The sequence below is a fragment of the Mustela nigripes genome, chromosome 8, assembly GCF_022355385.1.
Source record: "Mustela nigripes isolate SB6536 chromosome 8, MUSNIG.SB6536, whole genome shotgun sequence".
In the NCBI taxonomy this organism is placed as follows: Eukaryota; Metazoa; Chordata; class Mammalia; order Carnivora; family Mustelidae; genus Mustela; species Mustela nigripes.
This window is the reverse complement of record NC_081564.1, coordinates 87,353,564-87,373,250: the sequence shown is the minus strand read 5'-3', so window position 1 is coordinate 87,373,250 and position 19,687 is coordinate 87,353,564. Positions and strand designations below refer to the sequence as shown.

The 19,687-nt window shown below is 55.1% G+C and overlaps 1 protein-coding gene across 1 annotated transcript in view; it reads left to right on the top strand.

Moving 5' to 3' along the window:
* Positions 1-17,515, top strand: part of DIPK1C (divergent protein kinase domain 1C) — a 43,711-nt gene extending 26,196 nt beyond the window's left edge. Inside the window, exons 4-7 of the mRNA XM_059408080.1 lie at positions 36-176; positions 8,926-9,609; positions 13,817-13,981; positions 16,679-17,515. Of these exons, the coding sequence (XP_059264063.1) occupies positions 36-176; positions 8,926-9,609; positions 13,817-13,981; positions 16,679-16,897 (1,209 nt within the window). The 3' untranslated portion in view covers positions 16,898-17,515. The remainder of the gene's footprint in view (positions 1-35; positions 177-8,925; positions 9,610-13,816; positions 13,982-16,678) is intronic.
* The last annotated feature ends 2,172 nt before the right edge of the window (positions 17,516-19,687 follow it).

Sequence of the window (19,687 nt, the reverse complement as noted above, 5' to 3'; positions counted from 1 at the left end):
GCGGGCGGTGCGGGCGGCGCGGGCGGTGCGGGCGGTGCGGGCGGGGCGCGCTGCTGGCCTGCGCGGCGTGGACGGCGGGCTGGGTGCTGGCGGCCGCACTGCTGCTCCGCGCGCACCCGGGCGTCCTCTCCGAGCGCTGCACGGATGAGAAGAGTCGGCGCATCCTGGCCGCGCTGGTAGGTCCCGCGGCCGCGCTGCCCGGCGCCGCGCTCCCCGGGGGCCTGGGGCGGGACACCCTCTTCGGGACCCGGGAGCGGGGCAGTCGGGCGCGGTCGAGGTCCCCGGGGGTTGTCCCGGGGGGGTTGGCTGTCCCGACACGGTGCGTGGAAGGCCCGGTGCGTACGACCCGTCTCTGCCCGAGCGTCCGCGGGCGCGCGGAGGTGTCTCTCCCGGTTCGCCAAAATTGGTCCTTTGTCCCAAGACCGTGCTCCTGCCCAACTGCTCTCCTGCCGCCCCTGAGCCCGCGCTCGGAAAGTTTGCCGATCCGCTCCGGGTCTCCCGACAGCCCCTCCGTGCCGGCGTCCCGTGTGCTGCGGTCCGGCTGCAAGCGCTGGCGAGGGCGCGGGCGGGCGGCGAGGCTCGGGGCCAGCGGGGACCGCGCCTCTGCTTCTCGGGTTCTCTCGCTCGCGGCTGCTGTGTGATTCCAACCTGGGTGCCTCTCGCCGAGCCCAACGCAGAGGGCTGGTAGGGCCCTTGTCTCCCTGCGCCCCAAAGCCGCGGCTCTCCCGGGCGCGGTTTGTGAGACCCGGGCCCCCTGCGCTCAGGCGAGCAGACCCCGGCAGACCCCCTCGTGGGGTCCAGACAGCGGTGTCCTAACAGGCGTGGGGCTGAGCTGTCCTAGCTGGCCGGGCAGGCCGCTGTGGTGTGCACCGGGCCCCAGATGCTTATCCGTCCCTTCCAAACGTTGGCTGCTCCTCAGTCTCTCCGTTTGGTCCGGAAGATCATGGGCGTTAGGAAGACTTGGAAAAAGGGAGAGGTCCCGGAAGGAAAGCTGAAAAGGTGAAGACAGCTGCCCCTTTGGCTTTTTAAGCTCTTGTTCACTTCCCAAAACAGGGACCATCTATCTAAGCATTTCTCATGAAAGATGATCTATTTTCTAAGAAATCTTCCAAAAACGCATGGGAAGTTTACGGTCCAATTGCTTACATATGGGTGTTGGGTTTGAGACTGTAAGTTTTCAAAATTTCGTAGCCTAAGAAATTGGAAAAACCAAAGAAGTGAGTGAAATATACAAACTCAAAGAAATCATATTCTCTAACCGAGTCTGATCAGTTCTTGCTCATGGTGCAGGTGGAACCCTCATCACCGATCCCCTCCATCTGTCTGTCTGTCAGTCCCCATTATCCACCATAATGGACCGTTACAGTGACCTTCCAGCAAGTTTTCTTTAACTTGCAACCATTCATCAGCTTTCTCAGTAACCCGTATAAAAATTCCTTTCACAAGGCTTTTTTCCACAGACTCTTCTTTTTTCACAGAGTCTTCTTTTGGGGGGACTGATTCACTACTTAAATGAACATAAAGAATTCCCCATCCCAGAGTGGAACACCTGTTTACAAAAATAATATAATAATCTTTTACATTAAAATGAAAATGCTGTTTTCACTTATTTATCTTTGGTTAAGTGGGAAAAAAACTAATGGAAATTATATGGCCCAATACAATTTAGGTAATTGCTAATCATAGCTTCCCCAGCATTCCAGCTCATAAATTAAAACCAATTCTGGTTAGAAGCTCTACTGATACATCCTAATGGCAGCCAGTAGGGGTTGGTTTAGTCTGACATGAAGCTGGAGATACGGGCTCTGCTTCTGAAGGCTGCTGGTCTCACCTCCTGCCCAAGGAACAATCGGAAATACTTTCTCTGTCTGTCTTCCTGAAGATCATCTGACGTCGTCCCAACGAACTGATTTTTCAGGGAACGTCACCTGGGCACCCTGTTCGAGGCCATTTTTTCCTCACCCATGCTCAGGGCTTGGCTCGCTCTCCCTCCCACCATGCCTGGTCTCTGTCTACCTTCTCCATTCAGGACTTGTGGGTGTTAGCCCCGCCCAGCACCCTGGCTCCCTGGGCCCCAGGACACTCTGAACTAGAACAGGGTTTGAACGGCGCCGCCGTCTCTGCCACCCAGACTCTGCTGGGCCCTGGCTGCCTGCAGAGCCTGGCATTGTGGCCGCCCAGGACTCACGCTGAATCAGCCCTCTGTCTCCAGGCGCCTAGGCACTTTCAATTCATTCTGCCTGGCTTTTGTCCTTACAAGAAAACTGGCCGTTATTTTTCTGACTGCTCTCCAGACCCTCATTAGCTTTCTGTCTGAATACCAAGCACAGAAGGGGTGCACTGCTGCTGAGCCAGAGGGGACCCTCTCCCTTCCTGCCAGAGCCAGGGGAGTCCTGCCCTCTTGCTGGTGTCCCAGGCCCGCAGTGTGGCAGGTGCCCTGGCTGGCCGGCGGGCGAGTCTGGAGATGAAGGTGCAGAGCTGGGAGTCGGCCTGCTGGCACCCCCAGGCGGCCCCCCTCCTGCCCAGGGAGCTCAGTGCACTTCTTGGCGCTGGGAGAGGGGAGAGTTGGAAGAGCCAACTGGAGTTGTTCCAAGGAGTTGAGCCCTGGGTCCTCTAGCTTTGGAGTTTCTGAGTCAGACTGCTGTCTCCTCTGCTGTGGTTTTTCAGCACATCTCATAATCAAGACATCTGTAAGCCCTCTTCAGCTCTCCTGTGAGGTTTCTAGAGCCTTCCTTTCCTCGTGAGCTGTGTCTGGGGCCGTCCCAGGCTGAGCCTGGCTCCTGTTCCGTGGGCAGAGCACTGCACATAGCAGCAGAGAAGTGTTGCTGTGGGTCCCTGCTGGGCTTGCTCTGGGCAGGCCCCGGGCTAAGCGGCTTTCTGTGTATTAGTTCATGTCATCCCCTGTGCGAGGGGTGTGCTTGGACTCGCCTCACTTCACGGATGGCAAAACTGAGCCCCAGAGATGTAGATCAACTTTTCCCGATTCACGCACTTAGTGTGTCCTGCAGAGTAGGACCCTCTCTGAGAACTCTCTGGGACCCTGAGCAGTGGGACAGCAGAGACTCTGTGACAACAGGTGGCTTCCTTGATACTGAAAACCCCAAGTACCTACTGGGTATTCTTCATCCTCCTATAGCCTATCCTTTTCGAGGCATCCCCAGAATAGTCCTACGTGCTCCATTGTTCAGAAGGGTGAACTCCCTTTTGGCTCTGTAGGTCTTGACGTAATTTAATTTCGCTGCCTCCAGTACAGATTGCTTTTTCACAGGACAGGCTTAGCTTTCTTTGCTGTGGTAGAAACCCACGGCCCCGGTGGGACTGCAGCATCCAGAAAGATTTTACAGCAGGGAATATCTCTGCTCCTCCGGTGCTCCGGCCGTGTTTGCAGTGTGTATCTTCTGAGCCATCCAGAGGTCAAGAGGTTTGCGCAGTGACAGGCGGACTGCCCCCAGATGCGGCAGCGCCCAGCTCACCGCCCAGGAGCGCAGTTCTAGCTCGGGCTGTCTTGCTAAGGGGGCAGAAACTTCGAGCTTTTTAAAAACAAGAACGAACGCGCAGGAGAAAACCCAGCCCTCGGGCTTGACCTCTGAGACCCCTGCAGCAGTTTCTCCGACTGGAGTGGACGGGTTTTGTTTTTGCCCGAGAGCCACGATAGGAGCTGGAGGGTTTCTAAGCACCAGCCGCTAGGATGTTCCTCGCGGGACTGGGAGCTCCAGGCGCGGGCATAGGGCCGCTCACGGTCCGCAGACGCGGATTCACGGAGGATGCGGATCCACTGAGTCTTCGCAACCAGAAAGGGCCCGTCAAGATAAGGAGACTCCCTTAACTTGCTTTTGTATTTTTCAGTTTATTTTAAAACGCCATACCTGTGGGGTCTGTATGCTGCGCATTTGGGGGCAGAGGCGTGCCTGTCCCCATGCTGGCAGCTCCCGTCCTGTTCAGAGAAAAGGGACTTTGAACACGGACTTCCCGCGACAAACCACTTCCACGGGTTCCAGCGCAGCCACCTCAGTAGGACGCGCTTGCGCGATTTCACCGTTGCTCTCACGAGGGCAGGTTTTAGTTAGCTTGTAGACCTGTAGTTTGTCCTTTAAGTTCACTGGTGTTTGAAGGCTAAGTTAATTCTTCTCAGGCTTTAGGAGATACAGACGTGCCAAAGGAACCTGCAGATTCCCCGCAGCACTGGGAGCCTGCGGAGCCCCGGCGCTGAATTCTTCGGTTTCTGTAAGAGAAGGGGACCCGCAGGGCTAATGCACATCACCCAAAAGGACGATGAGCAGCCCCTCTGGAACAACCACACAGTGCACACCCTGCCTTAGTGTCAGCTACCTCCTATGACGAGCAAGGTGACACAGACACCACAAGTGACATCATAAACCCAAGACCTCCCCTAAGGTAGCGGAGGCCCTCCGGGGTCCTGGGCATCTCGCTCTGCTTCCTGGCCTTCCCGAAGAGGCTTGACACTGCAGTCCAGAAGCTGTCAGCTCTGCGGGAGGCCACTCCTACCCCAAGCTTCAGGAAAACAGCCCCAAATAATGTGCCCCTCCAAAATGGATAGGGTCTATGCCCAATTCGATGATTATGCCATTGTTCAAAATGTCTTGTAACTCCTGATTGGAACAGCTGTCAGAACATGCAGGGGCAAAATTGTATAGATTTTAATTCAATTTGAACTCGATTTCATCAATGCAGGAGAGTTTTGTAGAAAACACTGTGGTGGGGAGCCAGTGGGAGAGAGGGTGGGGCACGGGAGTCTGGTGGACTGGGAGCTGCGGGCCGAGGTTGGAGATGAGGATCCCCAGGGGACACCGGGCTGCCTCCCCTCTCCCCCTCCCACCTGGGGAAGGTTGATCTGGCCCTTGCAGGGTAGAAGCATTTTTCTCTGGCAGAGACACGGCATTTTTTTCATAGGACAGCCTGATAGGTCACACACAGGTGCCTGCGCTCACTTTCCACAACCCTGAACCATATCCCGTTCTCTAAACATACCACACTGCTTTGTAACTGGCTCTTTGCAAGGCTTATTCCCTGCAATGAAACTGCGCCCTCTCTCCTTATCTGCTAAGCATACTGCAATTAGGCTTTCAGAATTGAGTTCAGGTGCATCTGTCCCAGAAGAAGTCTCCTCAGAATTGAGTTCAGGTGCATCTGTCCCAGAAGAAGTCTCCCTCCCACCCCCTCTTATGACCAGGGCTGGAGAGATTGGAGACAAGTAGCATTCATGGAGACAAACAGGTCCTCTGAACCTGTGACTCTGGTTGACCTTCACAGGTGGTCTGTGGCACCATGGGCATCCCATATTACAGAGCTGGAAACAAGCCACTAGCTTGTATGGGGCAGAGCCAGGAGGCAAGCCCAGTCTGCCCCAGGGCCAAGCCTGCTGTTTAAGATCCTATACAGACCATACTCTGCTCTCATGGGTTCGGAAGACAACTGCCTCTGTGATGTGAATTCCTGAGCCTGGTACCTGTAGTTGGATAGGGGTTCAACTCACACACGGCTGGGTGAAGTCGGGGGAGTGGCATTCTTGATTTGAAGGTGGCCATGAGTGGCTGAAGCAGCAAGGCCTTGCCCATGGCCATTCCTGGTCCCAGAGGAGTGGAGCTGTCTCCTTGGCCCGCAGGTGTCTCTCCTGGCTGGTGACAGTTTTGGCCACAGCTCGGGATGAAAGTAAAGGCTCTGGGACATCGTAGCTGACACCCTGCACACTCCCTGCTCACAGTGCAGTGGACTCTGTCTGTCTCCTCCCTTCTCTCCGGGTTGTCCCAGGATTCTGAAGCTCCCAGCTCAGGACTCACCTTCTCCCACCAAACGGTTCTGTTCTTCATTCAGAAGCACTTTGGATTCAATTCTAAGTGAGACAACACTCCAGAAATGTTTATGGACTTGAATCAAATAATTTGGGGTACCATACTTATTGGAATTTGGGGGGCTCTATAAGGACATTTTTAAAAAACGATTTTTAAAAAATATGTTTAATTTTTAATAATTTAAATAATTTTCAAAGTAATTTTTAAATAAATTAAAAATAAAAAGTATTTTTAGGTCTACTAAGGAAATGTGGAACTCTGCGAACACCAGATAGCGAGAACACTTCACCTTTCATCCCCGTCCCCCACCCCGAGAATATCCAGAGCCCTGCGGCGGGCCCGAGCCAGTGGCCATGTCTTAGGAGTGGCGATAAGGAGATGAATCTAAGCAGAGAGTGAATGACTCAAAGGGTCCCGATCCTTTCAACACCCATTTCCTGACTCCAAGCCGTGGAATTCAGAGGATGGCATTTTACCAGCGTGTGTTCCGTTAAATGGCAAGATGAACACAGCATCACGTGTATTTAACACAGATGTCTAGGTGTTTGTTAACACAGAGCCACCAGGGGCGTGTGTTTTCCAAAGACAAAAACGGCAGCCCAGCTTGGCTCTCCCAAGCGCCGGGGTCTGTTCATGACCACACACAGGTCTCTGTCACTTGCGTCCTTGTGCTTGGCCAGGGCGGCACACCCACCACCCAAGGTGTGATACTGGAAGCCCACAGAGGAGGGATGGCTCCCGGGAGTGTCCTTCAGCAGAAAGCCCCAGGATCGGATCAGATGGTGTGGACTGCTATTGCCTAAAATGGTCCCGAAAATCCAGATACTTGTTTTAAGAACCAGGAATATCTCTTTTTAATAAGCATTCTGGTGATGTGTACTTAGAACAACTGACCTAGAGTCTTTATAAAGGTCCACAGGGCTTTAGCTAACACTCTGGAGCCGGGCATGGTTTTGAAGTCCCCCTTTTTTGGGCATTAGAAAAATAATGTGGATCATAGACCTCCCATGTTGCATACGGAACAGAACCAGTAATCAAAGCAATGGACAGTTCCGCGGAATGTGTACCCAAGTTCACACGGAGCCGAGCAACTCGCCTCAGGACTCTCCGGTGGGGCTTGGTACCACGTGAGGCCCCGCGGGTCACAAAAACGTTGTAGATTTCAGATCTTCGGGGCCTTTGGGATCGTCCCTCCATCCGGGCCCTGAAAGCACGTTGTCCGAGTTTGAGCGGCTCATGAAGGGAAGCTGACCGGCGCGGCACAACCGGAGTCTCTGCGGAGCATGTCACCAGCCCATTCTGGAGCAGCATCTCGGGACGCCTCGCACTTGAATAAATAACTGGTTTCCACACGCCTCTCCCACTCGGCCGGTCCAAACACTGAGCCAGGGAGGCAGACTGGTGACGCAGGGACGGAATCCGAGCCTCAGAGCCGGGGCGGGCGTAGTCTGCTCAGGAGGCCACCATCCAGCCAGGCCACCCTCCCAGCGTGGCTCTGGGCCCCGACCCTGCTGTCTGCGCGGTGCCGCTCTCTAGCTGCGGCTGGTCACTCAGGGCACTTGGTTGTGCATGCGACAGTGAGGGAAACAACATGGCAGCCCTTGTCTGTCACCTGATGGGAGTGAGGGGGACCCCCGGCCCCATCTCCTGGGCAGCAGAACTTCTAGGAAGGGAGGCCAGCATCTGCTCACGTGGAAGGAAGACGCACCTGTTGGGGGACACTTGGAGGTAGATCCTAGTAAGGAAGGGTCTAGGGGGTTGGCTTTCCTGAAAGATTAAAACCAAAAACAGAGGAACAGTCCTCCACCTTGCTGTATACTGTCCTCCGTCTTCGACCACAGCCCAGCAGGACCACCAGCCAGGGCCTGGCTGGTCTGTCTGCCTAGGATGGTTGTGGTGTGCTGGGGGAGGCCGCTGGTCGCCTCGTGTGGAACCCATTCTGAGAGCCGCTGAAGTTTAGGAGAAACGCCATCTGACGGCTCCTGACCCCTCCTCACCTCCGCCAGGGACCAAAGGCGCCCTGTGCTTCCAGAATAGCTCCCATGTTCTGAAAGGTGTCCCTCGTGCCTCTCTCCTGCCCTGCTGACATGACCGACCACGCAGCCTCTTCTATTTCCTGCACAGGGCGCTCCTCCGAACCCCTGCCCTCCTTCCAGACCTGCTGGCCTTACAGGCCGCAACACCGGGTGTCCGAGACACCCGGCTGCGGGTACATGCTTGCAGGAAGGGCTGTTACTGTGGCTATTCTGACCCCACCTGAGGCTCACAGGGGACTCCCTGCCCAGATCTGACTTAGCCATTCTTAGATGGGGGAGTTCGAAGCTCCCCAGGGCGACCTGCCCATATGGCCATGGTCGATGACTACTGACCTGGCCAGCCCTGTCTCTGACAGCTGAGGGAACTGTCACCAGCTGGTGGAAGGCTTTTTCCAGCATCTCGTGGCTGGACAGGGGCACAGTGGGGGGACCCACGTCTCGCCTTCAGTGTCCCAATTCTGAAGACCTGGGCCTCGTTGAATAATGTAATAAATATGAGACACTCTTTTAGCACTTCCACTTATTTTTTTAAAAGATTTTATTTATTTATTTGACAGAGATCACAAGTAGGCAGAGAGAGAGGGAGGAAGCAGGCTCCCCACTGAGCAGAGAGCCTGATGGGGGCCCGATCCCAGGACCCTGGGATCATGACCTGAGCCGAAGGCAGAGGCGTTAACACACTGAGCCACCCAGGCGCCCCTCCTCTTAATTTTTTAAAAAGAATTTATTTATTTATTTGTCAGAGAGAGAGAAAGAGAGCACAAGCAGGGGGAACAGGAGAGGCAGAGGGAGAAACGGGCTCCCTGCCGAGCAGGGAGCCTGATGCTGGACTCGATTCCAGAACCCCAGGTCATGACCTGAGCCAAAGCCAGATGCTTCACCGACTGAGCCGCGAGGAGTCCTAACTTTCAGTGAATCACCCACTGACCCAAACAGCCCGTGTGGGTCACTCCATGCGGTTTCTCTCGACTGCTGATTACAGCGCCCTGTGCAGGGACCGACCCTGCCCCTCTCCCTTCCCCTGCCTGGCGTCAGCCCGGCCGCTCCTGCCTTGTGACCCGCTGTCCCCTTCCTTCCAGTGCCGGGACTACGAGGGCGGGGCGCTGGTGGGAGACCTCTGTGAGGACCTGTGCGTGGCGGGGAAGCTGCTGTACCGGCGTTGCCTGTACTACGAGAGCGGCAAGAAGGTGCTGCAGGCCGACTGGCGCGGCCGGCCCGTCATCCTCAAGTCCAAGGAGGAGGCCTTCTCCAGCTTCCCGCCGCTCGGCCTGCTGGAGGACGCGGCCGACGAGGGCGCCCAGGACTTCCCGGAGGCTGAGCTGCTGCTGCTGGTGGCCGGCGAGGTCAGGAACGCCCTGGGCCTGGAGCTGCCCGGCGGCAGCCTGCGGCCCCTGTGGCCAGGCGGGCGCGGTCCGCGGTGGCGGGGCCAGCTGGCCAGCCTGTGGTCACTGCTGCAGCAGGAGGAGTTCGTCCTCTTCAGCCTGCTGCAGGACCTGAGCCGGCACGCCCTGCCCGTGCTGGGCTCCTGCGGCCACTTCTACGCCGTGGAGTACCTGGCAGCCGGCAGCCCCCGCCACCGGGCCCTCTTCCCCCTTGAGGGCGCGGCGGGGGGGCCCCGGGGCAGCCGGGGCCAGGCCAAGGCCGTCAGCGACATGGCGCTCAGCTTCCTGGACATGGTGAGCCATTTCGAGGACGACTTCTCTCACCGCCTCCACCTGTGCGACGTCAAGCCGGAAAACTTTGCCATCAGGAGTGACTACACGGTGAGTGGCTCGAGGGGCGGGACGTGGGGGTCGTGCGGGGCCGGAGCATCCAGGAGCAGGTTTCTGAAGCCTGGGGCGGGGGGCACTGCAACCTCAGGCAAGCTCCCGGCCTGGACAAGCCAGACCTGCCAGGGCACCTCGTCTCGGGAGTGAACGAGAGACTCTGGGGAGCACAGGCACCCTGCCCCTCCCAGGGCGGGGAATGATAGCGAAGGCGCCCACGGCAGCGTCGTCCTCCTTCGGGTCTCTTCTGGTTTCTCCGAAGACCTAACTTGAAAGCAAGCTCTTGCTGAGGGCAGAAAGCAGTCTTCAGGAGACGCGGCGCTCCAGAGGATGACGGAGAAAGGTGGCCTCTGGGGGCTGTGCTGGATGATGCTCTAGGATTGTGGCAGGCTTTTCCTGATACGCTCCTCCTGGACAGGCTCTAGTTTCCCTTCCCCAGCTGAGAATTCTAGAGGGACAGCTGGAGTTCTGGTGCCTTCTGCCCGGGGAAGGATCTGCCCGCGTGGAAGTGCCTGGCTCCAGGCTGCTCTCTGGAGGGTCAGTGAAGTCCCTCTCCCACTTTGGGCAACACAGGTGTGCAGGGAATTAAACGTGCTGGGAAAGCAGCCAGAGGGAGTTCCAGGTTTCACTGCACGATAACCCCCTCCTGCTTCACCCCGGCTGGGCTAAACCTGAGCATCGCATTGTTGTTGGGGTGACCCGGGTGCCTGAACGCAGGTGTCCTTCCCCTGTGCTGGGACAAATGCCGGGACCGCTCAAGAAGACGTAGGTGTGAGTGCGCAGCTGGCAGTGGGAGCGGGCTGTGTCCTGGTCCTCCGCTCCCAGGCTGTGACAAGGTGGCTCATAACGGCGATGCTGGCAAGTGAGGCCAAGGGGACCTCAGCCACAGCAGAGGGCTGGCCGCTGAGCGTGCCGGGTCCTGGAGGAATGGTGCTCTTCATCCCGATTAAAAACAGAAAGGGACAAAAAAGAGGGCTCTCTTATTTCCAGCCAAGGGTTTTCACGGCAGGTGGCATAGGAATGCCTTCTTAAAACAGCCTGGAATCTAGAAAACTAAATTTGCCCCCTGGGTCACCCCCTTCCCCAGTCAAGCCTTTGTCACTGTAAAGAGCATTGTGGCAGCTGGCCCAATCTGCTTTGTCCTAATGCCTTCCTGGTCCCTGGCAGCCCCAGAGGGACTGTTAAGCTGGGGGTCGCTCCAAGTGTGGATGGGGAAGACCTGAGAGGTTCCAGAAGGTTCTGCACTCTGGAGGCATTCAGCTCTGTCCGCAGCATCCCGAGCTCCACGAGACCTCTAAACATGGTCCAAGCTGTGAAGGGGAGGGACACCCCAGGACTCCACAAGCATATTTTTTGGAGGTGAAATCCTGGCCAAGCTTCCCTAATTCATGAGCAGTAAGTTTATGTAAAGGACATGAGGGACCACCGTTCTCTTTCTCAGAGAAGTCCTGGGAACCTGGGTACCCCAAGGCCCTGGGAAAGGCGGTGTGGCGTGTCTGCTCACACCACCGGCTTTGGCAGTTCCGGGGCCCGTGCTCATCTGACACCGGTTTCTTCATCCAGTGAGTACTGCGGAGTGTCAGTGAGTGGAAATCCACAGGGGCAGTAACATTTGAGGGAATTGGGAAGCTGACTGGGCTGGGTTCCCAGGAAAAGCTGTAGGAGCTGGGGGAAAGGGAAACATGGCACGCTGCTGGCTTGTGCACTGCACTAGAGTTGTGCCTTCCAGCATCTTGTGTAGATAGGCACGACGTATTTGTTCAATGAAATAATGGCTGCGATTTTTGACCTAGCCCCAGACTGGGCCCTGTGGACTGTGCTGGGGCACCCACTCGCCTCTGCCTGAGCTCACCTCCTCTTCTCAGGGGCAAATGGGGAGGGAGGACAGAGGGTCCCCTTTGGCCAACCCTGGCATTATTGACCTCCTTATAGATACTGAGGTTCAAGAAGCTAACTTGCCCTATGATTTCATAACTTTAAATGAAACCCAGCAGTGTCAGCATCACCAGAGAACTTATTAGAAATGCAGATTTTTCTACCTTTCCACCAGGACCCGCTGGGTCCGACACTCGGGGTGGCACATGGAGACTTGCAGTCACTCCCTGTCTCCGGGCCCCACTGACAGGTCCTGAGAATTTATCTGCGGTTGCAAAGGAAAAACTGGGAAACACCACTGCTTTGTGCCCCCCAAACATGGCTAGCACGTGCTCCTTTCAATCCCATACGTGTCCTATGTGAGAATTACACCTTTCAGTGGGGAATGAGACAATTCTCATCAACCCTTTCTAGTTTGAAGCGGGATGAGTTTGATGAAGGTGCGAGTTGTGTCGTTTCGTGCAGGGAAGCTGTTAGGGTTCTCCTGACGTGATTCAAGAAGCCGTAGGCAGTTCTTTCTGCTGGCGTGGCTGCTGCTCTTATTTTAGGTGTGTGGAGTTATGCTTACAATAGCCGTAATCCGTTCTGCACTGTACGCTAAAAATTAAAAAATAAATCTGGCTCTCCCTGGGAGACGGGAAGGAACAATCAGGAATGGGAGTGAGAAGTCACAAGGAGGGGAAAGTGTGTGTAGGGGCCCAGGGGACGCTGGGGAGGTTGCCAGAAAGTATAGAAAGGAGGGAGGCCCTGTGGCCCTGTTAATAAATTATAAGGACAATAGATTCATGAGCACAGCCCAATGTATTTTTAGTGTATTAGCTATGGTAAATAGTGAAATTAGCTATTTCTTTTGGCTAAATAACGAGATAGGGAAAATTGATTAAAAGTGTAATTTCTGTTTGCTGTGCCTGAATTAGTCATTAGGGAAAGCTCTTATGTAGCGAAACGTTTCCCGTTTTTTATGTTCATTATCTTCCATACATTTTGAAGGAAACTATTTTCCGTCTTCTGTTTTACTGACCCATCCCCCAAGGAAGTTTACTGCCTCTGGCATCACTCCTGAGTGAGCCACAACAACCCAAACTGGGGAATGTAGCTTCTAACACAGCTGAGTTGCGGAGGAAATGGACCCCAGCCAGCGAGGCCTTGCCGGGATGCTACCAAAGGCTACCAAAGGCAGAAGGAAGGGCTGGTGCTCGGAGGACAGCCTGTGAAGGCTTGCGAGACGCCACAGACGCCAGCAAATTCATCAAGTCTTCTGAAAGCTTTTTTAATACCTAGAAGCTATGAACTGCTTGATTTGGGCAGAATCCAGGTTTTATCAAGTTTGAGATCTTTTTTTTGTTGTGGTTTTGTTTTTTAAATTCAGGTGGTGGAGGGAAATCTGCATAATGTAGACATTCTTCTTTTTTTCTGGTTTGGAAGCCTATTTGGTTTGAAGCCAAGAAGAGAAATCTGCAATTCCAGGGGGTGGACCGTGGCCTCCTGCTGACAGTGGCATTTTGGCATTTTGGCGTTTCATATCTGATGCTGTTGGACCTGGGTCCGTGTGCATCAGCCCTAATGCGAGACGGTTGATGCTGCCATTTGCAGCCAAGTTTCCATCCGTGCAGTCAGTGGGAAGCCGGTGGATTCAGGTCACAGAGAGGCCACAAGGAGACGGCGTAGGTCCTGCCCACGTGCTGTCGCCGTCACACCCACAGATCTGCCCCAGGAGGGTGGTTTCTTCACTGTTGATACTCTCGGAGATAAATTCTCTGGATCTCACAGCTTTTATCAAGGCTGAACCTTGAAGGTCCGAGACCAAAGTGATACAGCAATGGAGAGGGGATTAATTTATTTTTAAGACATTTCGGAGATTCTGGTTTTTTTAAAAAGTTTTATTTATTCATTTATTCATTTGGGAGGGAGAGAGCTAGCACGGGGGGAAGGGCAGAGGGAGAGAGAGTCCTCAAGCAGACTCTGCGGTGAGTGCTGAGCCGGAAACCGGGGCTCGATCCCAGGACCCCGAGATCACGGCCTGACCGAGCATCAGACCCTCACCTGACTGAGCCATCCAGGCGCCCCTCAGAGATCCGACTTTTAAAGCTGAGAAAGTGTTTGAGGTTGAAAAACGTAATCATAAGCTTTGCAATATGATCAATGCCAGGTGGTTGTGTGACCAAAGCTGGAGCCCCAGCACGGCCCGGGCTCCCCTTTCCGGCAGGCAGCGTTCTGCCCTCCCACAGCCCACAGGCACCTGCACTGCCAGCGCGGAGAGGGGGTGCCCCAGCCCCCGCAGTGCTAAGCCTCGGTGTCCCTTGATGGCCGTGTGCTGTGTTGGTTGCAGGTGGTGGCCATCGACGTGGACATGGCCTTTTTTGAACCTAAAATGCGGGAAATTCTTGAGCAGAACTGCACAGGAGACGAAGACTGCAATTTCTTCGACTGTTTTTCCAAGTGTGATTTGCGCGTCAACAAGTGTGGAGCAGAAAGAGTCAACAGCAACCTGCAGGTAGGCGGCTGCCCCCGCGGGGGCTGGGGGACATCGTTCTTGGGGGCAGCCACTGCCCTCTGTGTGGGTCACCCCGCTCACATGGCCCAGGTCACCCCTTCCATGCCACCTGTGCTCAATATGCTCAGTGGGGACAGGGGCGGCAGGAGGCAGTGTCGTCTGCCCCATGGGTTGTCGGTCAAATGACCCCATCGGGGTCTCCTGGATGGAGCGGCCAGCAGACCCCTTTCCTGGGCTCCCCATGTCCTCCTAACGTAGTCCTTTTCTAACTTAAAAGTTAGAAAATATCCCTGCGCCGACTGACAGAGCAAAGGAATAGAATTTTCTAAAATTTCTGAGCTCGACGTAACGACAGGTAGCTCTCGGGCCAGCAGAAGGTGGCTGGGTGATGGAGGAATGACGTAGGTCCGCTGGGTAGCTCCTACTTCACCCCTGACTAAACTGATTTCCAGAGGGTTCAATGATCAACTCACAAAAACTAGGATCCTAAAGGTAACAGAGAAAAACTGGGAGAATTTAAAATACCATCCGACAGTAAGCAAGGCCTTCCTGGGTATGGAACACAATTCAGAGGTTGTAGGAAGAACTCCCGACAGATTTCACTCTCTTGAAAAATCCATATAGTGGAAACAAAACTAAACAAAATCCCTCCAAATACAAGCAAAATTTAAAAGTTAAATGAGAAAATGGGTAAAACGTTTGCCATCGCTGGTACAGATCAGGAGAGCAGAGGATGGGGGTCCTCAAGTACCAGCTGCTGTCGGGGCTCAGAGACTGTCCCCCAGGATTTCCTTCCGCAGTGGACCTTCTTTGCTGTGACTACTCCGTGCCAGTGGCAGCGTTCAGGGATTGGTCGGTGGGAGCAGGTGTCTACGCAAAGCCCAGTGTCCGGCCCCAGTAAGGAACACCGGAAGATTTCCTTCTCCCTCAAGTCCATGGAGGCATGGTTCTCAGGAACACACCTCACTAAATCCCTGCCTGCAAACTTCTCTCTTAGAGTCCACTCTCCAGGAAGCCAGCCAAAGCCAGCCAGAGGGGATGTCCTTACAATATAAAGAGCGTCTGCAAATTAATATGAAGAAGACCAACAGTCTGATGCAAATGTGAGTGAAGGACATCAACTTGACCATTCACTGGAAAGGAAACACAAATCGCTTTCACCCGACGGCGAAGAACGATGCAAATTAAACCATTTTCACCCATCAGTTGGCAAAAATGAAAGATGACACACGTGTCGGCTGGGTCGTGGGGAAGACAACCGTTCTCATCACACGTTGCTTTGAGAGCATATCTCAGTACGACTTTCACGGGGTTGATTGGGCAATATCTACTAAACAAAAAATGCACATACCCCTAGGCCCAGAAATTCCATTTCTAGAAATTTATTGGCATGGGCAAAGTGAAAATCACATACAAGAAAGATATTTCTTGCAGCATTCTTCATAACCGCAAAAGTTAGTAAACAGCCTCAATTTCCACCAGTAGGGAACTAGTTAAATGATTTATGATCTTCCCACACGTTTGAGGTGCGGCCATGAAAGCGAACAGGAAATCCCTGTAAGAACTGACATTTCCATGTCTCCCCCTGGGGTTCGGTTAAATGGAAACGGAAGCTGAGGAAGTGTGTAGTAGACCGCCTTTGCGCAAAGTGGAAGGGAAGGGAGCAGCATGCATAGGCTCCTGTGCACGTTCTCTGTCTAGAAGGATATTCAAGGAAGAGATCAGCTCCCAGAGTTGGGAGCAGCTTGGAGACCTAGGACATACATATGGTCTGTCCTCGGGGACATTGAACATTTTTGCGTATGGATTAGCAAATAAAATAGAACTAAGGTAATTTGTTTTTATTATTTATTTATGTATTTTTTCCTTTTTTTTTTATTGTATTCGTTAGTCACCCTACCACGAATCATGGAACACTAAATCAAAACTAATAATATATTGTACAGTAATTTGTTTTTAAAAAGAATCTTTGCCCTTGCAGGGAGTGGGAAGCAGAAGTTCGTCGCTTGTCTTCTGTGACAAGTAGCTTTACAACACAGAGGCCTCTGTTCAGTGAGTCCGAGACAGTGTGACACAGAAAAATAAAGCGCATTAATTAGGTGCCCCTGGGAGGAGCCCGCCCAGCGTGGGGGGCCTGGGAGAGCCTGGGAACAGGCCGCGTGTTGACGGGAAGGATTTCAGGAGATCTGCGCATGCAGGGGCACCTCGCGTCCTGTTAGAACTCTCGGCTGTGAGATGCTGGCTGAATTCTTCTCTTCTGCTCCTGAAATAAAAGGGTTCAAAGTCCTTCCAGGACAGTCTCTTCTCCGTGCATCTCAACGTGTGACCCTGGTTGCCAGCCACACACCCCCCGGACCCCTGAGACAGTCCTGTCCCGCGGGCATTGCCCGTTGCCTGGTCCACCTACGGCCGAGCCGGTCCTCAGGGTCGTGGCGACTCAGCCGAGGGGCCGCTCCTCACGGGCAGCGGGTCATCAGCCCTTTCCGCTCCCTCTCGGGAGGTGTATTCGGCGACCCCGGCCCTCCCTGTGCGCCCAGGGCTGGACGCGGGGCTCCCGTCCTGCTGCTGGAAGGGACGGCAGCTTTGGGACCGGACACCCCCTGCCCCCCGCGGGAGGAGGCCTCCCTGCAGGCACGGGGGGGGGGGGAGCGGGGGGCTCGCGGCGCCGCACTGACCGCCCCGTCTGCCGTCCCTCAGGTCATCTGCGACAAGATCTTCCGCCACTGGTTCTCCTCGAGTCTCGGCGGCTCCGCCCTGTCCTTCCCGCGGCAGCGGCAGCTGCGGGACGCGGTGCAGGAATGCGCGGACCCCCGCAGCACCGCGCGCGGCCCCCCGAGAGCAGCCCGCGACGTGTTCCGGAAGCTTCGGCACCTCCTCCGAGCCACGCAGAGGGAACTGCAGGACGCAGAGGAGTAGCGGCGGCGGCGGCAGCCTCGGGCGGGTTCCCTCCAGCAGGTTGTTGGGAGGAGCAACCTTCCTCTCGGCCGGCGCCGCGCGGCAGGTGCGCCCCTGCTCGTCCGCGGACTCGCCGCCGGCCGCCGCGAGGGCGCCTCTTCGCTCCCAGCCTGGCCTCGTTCCGTCTTGTGGGGCTACCACCCGGCCTTGGGCCGTCACCCCTTTAAAGATGACACGAGGGAGGCAGGCACAGAGCGGTTCCTGTTTGGAGCCTCTCCGTCAGGGAGCAGCGCGGACCGACGGGCCGTTACTGCGCAGAAGGGGCCGGTGCTGGGCGGTGAGACCCGGAGCTCCAGCTCGCCTCCTGCCCGTCACCGCCTTCCAAAACGTGCACGTGTGTGTGCCCACGGGCAAGTGTAGGTGTTGGCACAGGTGCGCTCGCACGAGTCTGTGTGCGTGAGTGTGCACGTGAGTGTGAGTTGTCCCGGCGTGTGCTTGCCGTGTGAGCGTGAGCAGGGGAGTGTGCGAGGCTCTGGGCTCGGGGAAGGGGGCTTCCCTGCGTGCCTTCGGGGACAACCAGCCGAGCGGGAATTGGGAATCTGGAATTATACACAATAAAAGCCAAACGTTGCATCTTTAGGAAGAGTCATTTGTCATGAGGAGGGTAAGGAGAGCCGGCAGCGGTTGGAGAGGCGCATGGGTTTTATGGATTGTGTTTTAGCACTTTAATGCTCACCTCAGCACACCGGCTTTCTGTCCCCAGAGAAGCTGAAGCAGCGCGAGTGCCGAGGTCAGGAGGGTCAGGCGTTGGCTCCGGGCGGAGTCAGAGGCTAGCTCCTTCCTGTCCCTGAAATGCCCACAGTGGAGGCCCCGTGAAGCTCCTCGCGGTCCCTGTCGGGGCAGGCGGGGGAAGCCATGGGAGCCAGCCAGGCTCTACCGGGAGGGGGCTCAGAGGGAGCTCAGAGGGAGCGGGGTAGCAGGTGCACCACAGGTCACTAGCTGGTCCCCCCAAAGGTAAGTCAAGAAAGATGCAAGGAGATGAGAAGGAAATTGCTGGTGGCTTACAGATCGGAGAAGACAAAGTGATGTGCAGTTGAAACAAAATCACAGATTGACAAATTCCAAGGGATTTCTCTTTTCCTCACCCAGTCCTTTCCCGGGGCGGACAAAGGGCAATGGTGTACCTGTGTTCATTTGGACGCATTTCTCCAGAACCCACCAGGGCCCTCCCTGGGCTCACTGGGAACGTCTCGGGGCGAGAAAGTCAACGACCCTGAAAGCTCTGGGTTCTGCGACTCCCTGGCACTTTCGTTTGAGTGCCCATGTCACCTGCCGTCCTGCCCTCACTGTCACCATGGGCAGAGTTTCCCAAGGGCCCTCTAGCCGTGTGTGTGTGTGTGTGTGTGTGTGTGTGAATGACTCGCTCTGCATCTGGAGTCTTTGGCGGGAAGAAAAAGCCAGGGAAGTCCCTATTGTGGCAGAAGGTACATTAAAACTCGTCTGACGCTCTGCCCTTGGGCTAGTAGATTCTACAGGAGGAGAACCGCCTTCTGTCCACCGAGCGGGGGACTTCCATGTCTCCAGGGCTCTTTCTGCAGGGGGAGAGTCCCTTGGAACCCTGCGAACCCGTTGGTCAGCTTCTGTCTGGAGCGAAGTTGCCATGAAATCGGTGTGAGATGTAGGGCAAGCGATGGAGGGAGAGGCGCGGCTCTGCAGTCTGCGTCCCCAAACAGTTGGCTTTTGCAACGTGACAGCAGAGAGGTCTCCGGCGGGCTGACCCTGGCATTGCAGCCCTCAGTAGCCTTGGCTCTGAGCCCTCTGACCGGGCAGCAAAGCTGGCTCAGGAAAGGGAAAATGTTCCTTTTCATTCAGACCAAAAGGGAAACAAATGTTTTTGTTTATCATAGAGATGATGCAACGTATAATTACCCCTTCAAGGGTGTGCTTATTGCTGAAAAGAAGCAGTTTTATCCATTTTCCCTGTGTTTGACCACCCTTATCTCTCTCTCTTTCTCTCTCTCTCTCTCTCTCTCACACACACACACACACACACACACACACACACACACTTACACATGCGCACATGCACACACACAAGAATGCCCCTTTCCCAGCCCACCTGGAGAATTCCATGAAACGGCAGACTCCGAAAATATCTCTGGATGGTCCCTTAATGTCACATGGCCACACACATTTCTTTTTTTTTTTTTTTTTAAGATTTTATTCATTTATTTGATAGACAGAGATCACAAGTAGGTAGAGAGGCAGGCAGAGAGAGAGAAGGAAGCAGGCTCCCTGCTGAGCAGAGAGCCCGATGTGGGGCTTGATCCCAGGACCCTGGGATCATGACCTGAGCCGAAGGCAGAGTTTTAACCCACTGAGCCACCCAGGCGCCCCGGCCACACACATATTTCTAAACCATCCCAGTTCTCATCTCCTCACAGGGAGGGAGTAGCCAGCAGTTCACAGATGTGCCACCTCCGAGAAGTCCTCCAGGCCTGCCTTGGCACCATGCTCAACACCCACCGGCCCAGCTGCCCCGGATGAATGCCGGATGTTAAATTATCAGAAGAGAAGCTATTTTTTTTTTTTTAACTTTGATTTGTAAGCTGCTTTTGGAGCAGCTGGTGGGGGGGGAGTTTGGCTGGAATTTTCAGAAACAATGGACCATATAAAGGAGCCGTTTCTCTTACCCACGGGCACCCCACCGTAGGCAGACAAAGGCCACTCTGGGTGGTACCAGGGATAAGTTGTCCTGGCTTTTGGACTCTGGAACGTGTGCGTCAGTCTTTGATCCTGACGTGGGCCCGG